Source organism: Sinocyclocheilus rhinocerous, unplaced genomic scaffold (assembly GCF_001515625.1).
Source record: "Sinocyclocheilus rhinocerous isolate Xijiao unplaced genomic scaffold, SAMN03320098_v1.1 scaffold459, whole genome shotgun sequence".
NCBI lineage: Eukaryota > Metazoa > Chordata > Actinopteri > Cypriniformes > Cyprinidae > Sinocyclocheilus > Sinocyclocheilus rhinocerous.
In genome coordinates, this window is record NW_015666159.1 from 88978 (window position 1) to 96841 (window position 7864).

Genomic DNA, 7864 nt, shown 5'->3' on the forward strand with positions numbered 1-7864 from the left:
AGATACTATTTAAACTGAACTGAGCTGGATGATGACATCACTGAATGACATCACTGAATTCAATGATGAACTGCCTTTAACTGAAAATTGAGTGTCATTTTGCATTATTGACACACTATTTAATACTGTAAAGTTGCTTTGACAATCTGTATTGTTAAAAGCGCTATATAAATAAAGGTGACTTGACTTGACTTGACGTGTCCACCAGTGCGAGGGCTAGACAATAATCTCTCCTACCCAGCAGCCTGTCACTAACATGAGGTCTCAGCGATAGAGTATTGCAGGGACAACTTACTTTTGTAAACCTGGAAACGAGCTAGAATTTTAGCACCTCCATTTCAATTGTCCTATATGAATGGGTTTTTGGTTAAATGCCTAAAATAATGTCTATGGTTAAGACAAACTCAAACTTTTCCCATTTTATTCTATGACAAAATACATCAGTAATACATGATTTAAAAAAAAATTACTTCTCTTTAAAAAAGTGATTGCTAACAAGTGGCTAAATTGGACTACAGAGGTTGTCAGGGACATTAAATGTCATCAGACCAAACAAGAAAACTCATCCACTATACAGCTTTTCACTCACTTTTACAGCCTCACTGTTTATAATCATTCTCTTTCAAACTAAACTATTCTCACTCAGACTTTAAGGAAAAGGGTGATGCTAACTTCTGAGTTGGCCTACAAAAATGTGTCATCACTGCAGCACTGCATTAGCAAACCACAATGATACACTCAATTCCAGATGGACAAAATCAAGTGACGTACCTTAATCAATACGTACGTAATCAAACTTATCACATTCTTCCTAGTTGTCAATTAAATATCACCGATCATAGAACATGATAAACTAACTTTACGCAAAATCTAAAGCAGCTGTTTTCAGATAAATGAGATATACAAAATGTCCAGAGCAGTGGGCCCCCAGGACCAGGACTGAAAAACACAGATCGAAGGAACTATCAAACCAGTTCAGTTAAAGGGTTAGTTCACCCAAAAATGAAAATTCTGTCATTAATTACTCACCCTCATGTCGTTTCAAACCCGTAAGACCTTTGTTCAGCTTCGTAACACAAATTGAGGTATTTTTGATGGAATCTGAGAGCTGTCTGACCCTGCATAGACAGCAACGCAACTGAAATGTTCCCAAGTCCAGAAACGAAAGAAGGAGATCTGTAAAATAATCCATTTGACATCAGTGGTTCATCCGCAATTGTACTAAGCTACGAGAATACTTTTTGTGCGCATAAGAAAAAAAAAAGACTTTATTCAACAATTCGTCTCCTCCGCATCGAATTGTTGAATAAAGTCTTTTTTTTTTTCTTTTGCGCACAAAAAGTATTCTCGTAGCTTCGTATAATTGCGGATGAACCACTGATGTCACATGGATTATTTTGCAGATCTCCTTGCTACGTTTCTGGACTTGGGAACATTTCAGTTGCGTTGCTGTCTATGCAGGGTCAGACAGCTCTCAGATTTTTGGGTGAACTAACCCTTTAAAGACAAAACAGACAAATTTACCTATGGAAGGGTGTAGGTTTTTGGGTATTTTCCAGCTCAGTGAGACTGTTCTCCCAGTTACAGATTCAATTACTGGAGGACCATCAGGTGGCTCAGGAAGGCTAACTGTCAAGAAACTACAATGTCAGTGAGATGGACACATGGGATGTCACAATACTAATATATATTACAGAAAGTTCAGTCTTACCTGCAACATATAAATGAGCATAGCAGACAGCCTTTCCCACCTTATTGGAGATTACACATTTATACACACCACTGTGGCCATGACACACAGAATTAATGACCAGACTGTGAACATCCCTGTCTAGAAGAGGTACATGGTAGGATATAATTGAAGTCATCACGTATTTGGGAGACAGTAAATGTAGAAAACTTATAAGAACCTCACAATTAGAAGTCAATATAGTCTTATTAAACTAAAGATGGACCATAAACATCCTTTAAAATGCCTCTGACAATATTTTGTGGACTTACACTGTATCATCTTTCTGTCATCAGAGCTCTCTATCTTCATGCCATTGTGGTACCAAATGATTTTGGGATATGGCAGGCCTGTCACCCTGCACTTCAATACTGCTTCTTTCCCTTCTACCACTTCCAGGTCACTGAGAGGTTTTATGAAGTCTGGCATTGTCCTGTGTTCCACCTCTCCCTCAAACACATCAGGCTCCTCGGGGATTGATGGCATCTTCTCTAACCTTGACCTGAAGAGTGAAAACCAAACAAACAAATGAGTCAGAAAAGGGGTAAAGTAACAGTAAAGTAACAATATTTTTTTTGTTTAATTAGACAATGTTAAGAAGAGTTTGTCTTCTTACATGTGAGTAGATATGGCTGGTCGTGGTTCCTGTACATAGAGTTCAGCTGAGCTTTCTGCTTCTCCATGAACATTTCGAGCAAATACTGTGTACAATCCCTCACTCTCCTTGTTAACGTGAGTGATGAACAGAGAGTGACGACCATTTACTTTGAGAATGCGAATATTATCACTCTCCACAACAGGTTGTTCTAGGACACAAAGAAAGTATGTTCAATCAGTGTTGACAAATGTCTCGTATTCCATAAAAATGGCTAAAACAAAGTTATTTTAAGGAAATAAAAACTTTTTCTTTATTATTATTATTATTATTATTATTATTATTATTATTATCTTACCACAATGAGTCCAGTTGACTTCAGGAGGGGGAGATCCACTGACTTTGCAATCAAATTGTGCAGAACGGCCCTCGGTAGCCTCCAGTGCCTCCAGTTTCCGTGTAAAGAGTGGCTCCTTAGACGGAATCACCAGAAGATTAGCTGTGCAAATGAGCTGTTCTGTACCATACAAACAAGAACAAGAACCACAGTTAATATTAATTAATTGGAAGCAAATAAGCATTACTGGGAAGCAAGATTGACATAACATTAAAGAATAGGCAGCCTAATATTGATGCATTAATGAGGCAAGATTGAGCTATGCTCAGTTTTGGGCTGTATTTACGACTCCTACCTTTTGCTGAACTGATTTTGCAAGAATAGCTTCCACTGTCATCTTCGTGCGCAGATTTGAACAGAAAACGGCATCGGTGTCCATCAAATTGCATTTTACAATCAAATAGTGCTGGCTGTATCAGCTTCCCATTGGCCAGCCAATCAACATCCACAGTCTGTGGCCCAGTTATGAAACATTCAAATAAGGCTATCTCTCCTGCCTTGACCTTCACATCCTGCATTGGTCTGGTAATTGTCAGAGATGACTCAGCAGGAGCTGCTTGGCAGAAAAGAACAGTTACAAGTCATGTGTACCATCCAAAGTTCATGCCTTAGTTCGAAATAGAATTACTTGCAGAAATATCTACATGTACAGTTTTGCTATTCATGTATAAAAACTGGGCTAAAAAAAAGATAGGCTACAAGTCTGAGACTCTGATTTCATTTAAACCTAGAAATACAAAAAAAAAGGAAAAGGAAAAAAAATCACTAATCAAACTTAAGCAAATTTTGACCATGTTAGCTTTTTCAAAATAAAAGCCTCTAAACTGCAAATTAATCATTAAAAATGTATTTCTATAAATGTAATCAATGCAAAACCTTCTATGCAAAACTCTCTCTCATAATGAGTAAGAGAGAGTTGTTTGATGACCTTCACCACTGGAAAATTTGGTGCCATTATTAATACTGTGCCCTTTTATAAATTCTTGGTAGTATCATTATATTATCATCAATATCATCATTATCATCAATATTAGCATTATTTTAATTGAGATATTATTTAAATTGTGACCAACAAAATATGTTGATAAATGTTTTTCAATTTGTTGGTCCTCTGCAATGTAACTAGACAATTAGACATATAGTATTTGAAAGGAAAGGCATATTTGTCATATAGCATAGCAACAGATGCCATGATATAGTTTGATTATGATTTGCAAAATTTTCTATTGTACCATTACTTCACTAATCAACCATTAATTATTTATTAGTAGTGCTGTCAAATGATTAATCGCGATTAATCACATCCAAAATAAAAGTTTTTGTTTATATTATATATGTATGTGTGCTTTGTATATTTATTATGTATATATATAAATACATACACATGCATGTATATATTTCAGACTAGTTATTATGGAAGTATGCAAGTTGATAGTGGCACCTAGTGGTTAAAGTTGGTTTGACATGGTAATTGTTAGCTAGCACGTTGAAGTAATTTGATTCCACCCACTCACTTTCACAGTTCATTAGTGCACTTGGGTTTTATTTCCTAACATTAATTGCAGTGTAATGCTTGGCAACAGAAGAGACAAACTGCAGTGGATCTTGGCCAATGAACAAACGCATATGGCTCTGAATAAGATTTCTAAGTGACCACAGCTGGGGAGATAATAGATTTACCTTGTGGTCTCTGATCCAATCAAAGTTCCTCTTCAGGAACTCGAGCTGCGTCGGAAAACACTTCGGGAACGCCTTCTGTGACCACGCTCTGAATCACATGTGAAATCAGTCCAATAGCTGAGCGGGACATCACGGGCGGGTGACGTCATGACCAGGAAGCTATAAAAGCACGTGCGGCGGAGCCGGCGTCAGCTTTCTGTCATTCAGCGAAGTGCTCTGTGTGTGTCAGTCATATTTATTGTTGTTTGTCAATTGTGAATAAGTTCATAGGCTCCAGCTATGTCTAAGGCTCACGCTAAGACTAAGCATTTCGAGGGCGAGAGCAAGACACGTTATAGGTTGTGTGTTCCTCCCTGCCCACGTTACATCATGGTTGGGGATACACACAGCCTGTGCGTGGTTTGCTTGGGAGCGAAGCACGCAGAGTCGGCTCTTGAGGGGGCCGGCTGTCCGCATTTCGAGCGTCTCCCACTGCGTACGTTTTGCTCCCGGAGGGCTCTCTTCGAGGAGGGAGCCTTCGCCTGCGTTCCTCGCGGAGCTGGCCCCGCTTCCGTCGAGGCGGAGTGGCGGCTGCATTCGTGGGGTTTGCAATTGGATCTGGCGGAGGGAATGGAGACGGGCGAGTCCCTATCTCCTTCCTCACCCACTAGATCCAGCGCCACAGCGAAGCAAGTTGGATGAACGCTTCCTGCGTGCGAGGCCACCACCTCCATGCCGGAGCCTGCCTTTTTTCCCCGACCTTCACACTGAGGTGTCGAGGTCGTGGGCCAGGCCTTTTTCGGCCCGTCTCTTCATCCCTGCCTCTGATTATTATGGGAATGTGGCGGGGTCGACTGAGCGTGGCTATAGGGCGATGCACCAGGTTGAACAGACGCTAGCCAGCTATCTGTCCCCAGGCATGGCATCGTCCTTAAAGGCTCCGGCACTGCCCTCCAAGCTGTTGCGTACAACATCAGCGCTGGTGGGCAAGGGGTACGCGGCAGCAGGTGAGGCCGGTGCATGTCTGCACACGATGTCTGTGTTACAGGCGTACCAGGCAGACCTGCTTAAAGAGCTGGATGAGGGCGAGGAACATAACTCCGATAACATCGAGGAGTTAAGAAAGACTGCTGATCTCTCTCTCCGCGCCACCAAAGAGACCGCCCGCGCCATTGGGCGGTCCATGGCAGCTATGGTGGCAGCAGAGAGGCATTTGTGGTTGACCCTGTCTGATATGAAAGAGAAAGACAGGGTCTTCCTCCTCGACGCCCCGCTTGCGCCTTCTGGCCTGTTCGGCGACGGCGTCAGTTCCGTCGTCGACAGGGACCAGGAGGCTCGTAAACAGGCGGCGGCATTTCAGTGGTTCCTCCCTCGCCGCATCTCAGCTCTGGGGGCTGCTGGGCGGGAGCAGTCCCCACCGCGTACCAGCTCCTCACACAGAGAGGCTCAAAAACAGAGCCGCGTCGGGACCGGAGGCAGAAGCAACGATCTGGGTCGGGGGCTTCAAAGCCTAAGCCAGATCTGCGGACCATCCTTCAGGCTAAGAGGTCCTCGACCAAACAGTCCTGGCTATCTGAATGCAGGACTAGCGAGGGCAGGCACTTCTGGGGACGAGAGGTTCACACCGCATTACACGGTGCCCGTCTCCCCCCAGTGCTGCCCGTCACCCCCCAGTGCCCTCGGGAGATCATTCTGCCATCCCTGCCGGTGTTCCAGGGTGCAGCGGTCTCCAGCGAGCGTTTCTTTCAGTTTCCGCTCGGCGATGTAGAGGCACTGAGAGGCTCGCGACCTCTGCGGAGCCTGGGCACACCAGAGATCAGTCTCGAGAAACTGATTCCCTTAATAGATTATTTAGCAGCGTGGAAGCTACTGCCAAATGTATCTCAATGGGTCCTGTGTACTGTAGAAAGAGGCTACGGAATGTTAGCTCATTCAGAGCAGGTAGCGGTTCGACATCGAGATGACGTTCTCGCTCATATGAGAGAGTTGGGGTTAAGACTAAATACCAAGAAGAGTGTGCTTTCTCCATTACAGAGGACCACCTACCTGGGCGTGGTGTGGGATTTGACCACGATGCAGGCACGTTTGTCCCCTGTTCGGATCGAGTCGATGCTCACTGCAGTCAAGAGAGTGAAAGAAGGCCAGTCACTCACTGTCAAGCAGTTTCAAAGACTGCTGGGTCTGATGGCAGCTGCGTCCAACGTGATTACTCTTGGCCTGCTGTACATGAGACCCCTACAGTGGTGGCTCAAGACCAGGGGGTTCTCCCCGAGGGGAAACCTGCTTCGCATGTTCAAGGTCACGCGGAGATGCCTACGTGCCCTAGACATGTGGAGGAAACCTTGGTTCTTGTCTCAGGGCCCGGTGCTGGGAGCTCCTTGTCGCCGCGTGACGCTAGCGACGGACGCGTCCCTCACCGGTTGGGGTGCGGTCATGGGTGGCCACCCTGCCCACGGTCTGTGGAGTGGTCACCATCTGACGTGGCATATCAATTGTCTGGAGATGCTAGCCGTGTTTCGAGCTCTGAAACACTTTCTCCCAGACCTAAGAGGTCTGCACATTCCTGGGCATCTCAATGTGGGAGCAGACATCCTGTCGAGGCAGGGGCCGAGGCCGAGGCCGAGGCCCGGGGAATAGATGTTTCCCCCCCGAGGTGGTGAAGCAGATATGGAGAGGTTTTGTCCAAGCCCAGGTGGACCTGTTTGCGACTCAGATGACATCGCACTGTCCCCTCTGGTTCTCTCTGACTCATCCAGCTCCACTGGGGCTGGATGCCATGGTACAGACGTGGCCGAGTCTTCGTCTGTACGCCTTTCCCTCGATCGCTCTGCTCCAGGGAGTTCTGGAGAGGGTGCGTCGAGACGGAGTTCGTCTACTGTTAGTAGCCCCGTTCTGGCCGGGCCGAGTATGGTTCTCGAACCTGATTTCTCTTCTCAACGGCTCTCCATGGGAGATTCCGGTCAGGAGGGACCTCCTCTCACAGGCGGAGGGTACGATATTTCACCCCTGCCCGGAGCTGTGGAAGTTATGGGTGTGGCCCCTGAGGGGGCACAACTAGTAGCTTCCGGTCTCTCAACCGAGGTTGTTGAGACCATCCTCCCCCACTCCACCCTGAAGGTCTACGTGGCGGCCATTGCGGCCTACCACGCCCCTCTCGGTGGTCAGTCAGTGGGAAGACACCCCCTGGTTACACATTTCCTCCGCGGTGCGCTGAGGCTGAGGCATCTCGTATGATCTCGCATCCCCACGTGGGACCTGGCAGTGGTGCTAGAAGCTCTCTGTAAGCCTCCGTTTGAGCCAATTGAGGAGATTTCTGATCGCCACCTTACGATAAAGACTACCTTTCTTTTGGCGATATCTTCTCTTAAGAGAGTTGGGGATTTGCAGGCCCTATCTGTGGCCTCTTCCTATCTTGACTTTGCGCCCGGTCTGGCCAAAGCGTTTCTGTACCCTCGAGCGGGGTATGTTCCTAAGGTCCCCTCAT

The 7864-nt window shown here is 45.7% G+C and overlaps 1 protein-coding gene across 1 annotated transcript in view; it reads right to left on the reverse strand.

Moving 5' to 3' along the window:
- LOC107731772 (striated muscle preferentially expressed protein kinase-like) overlaps positions 1 to 7864 on the reverse strand; it is a 27548-nt gene that overhangs the window by 15560 nt on the left and 4124 nt on the right. Inside the window, exons 3-8 of the mRNA XM_016542945.1 lie at positions 3017 to 3277; positions 2683 to 2841; positions 2346 to 2535; positions 2002 to 2231; positions 1712 to 1831; positions 1525 to 1629 (exon numbers count right to left, since the gene is read on the reverse strand). Coding sequence (XP_016398431.1) covers positions 1525 to 1629; positions 1712 to 1831; positions 2002 to 2231; positions 2346 to 2535; positions 2683 to 2841; positions 3017 to 3277 — 1065 coding nt within the window. The remainder of the gene's footprint in view (positions 1 to 1524; positions 1630 to 1711; positions 1832 to 2001; positions 2232 to 2345; positions 2536 to 2682; positions 2842 to 3016; positions 3278 to 7864) is intronic.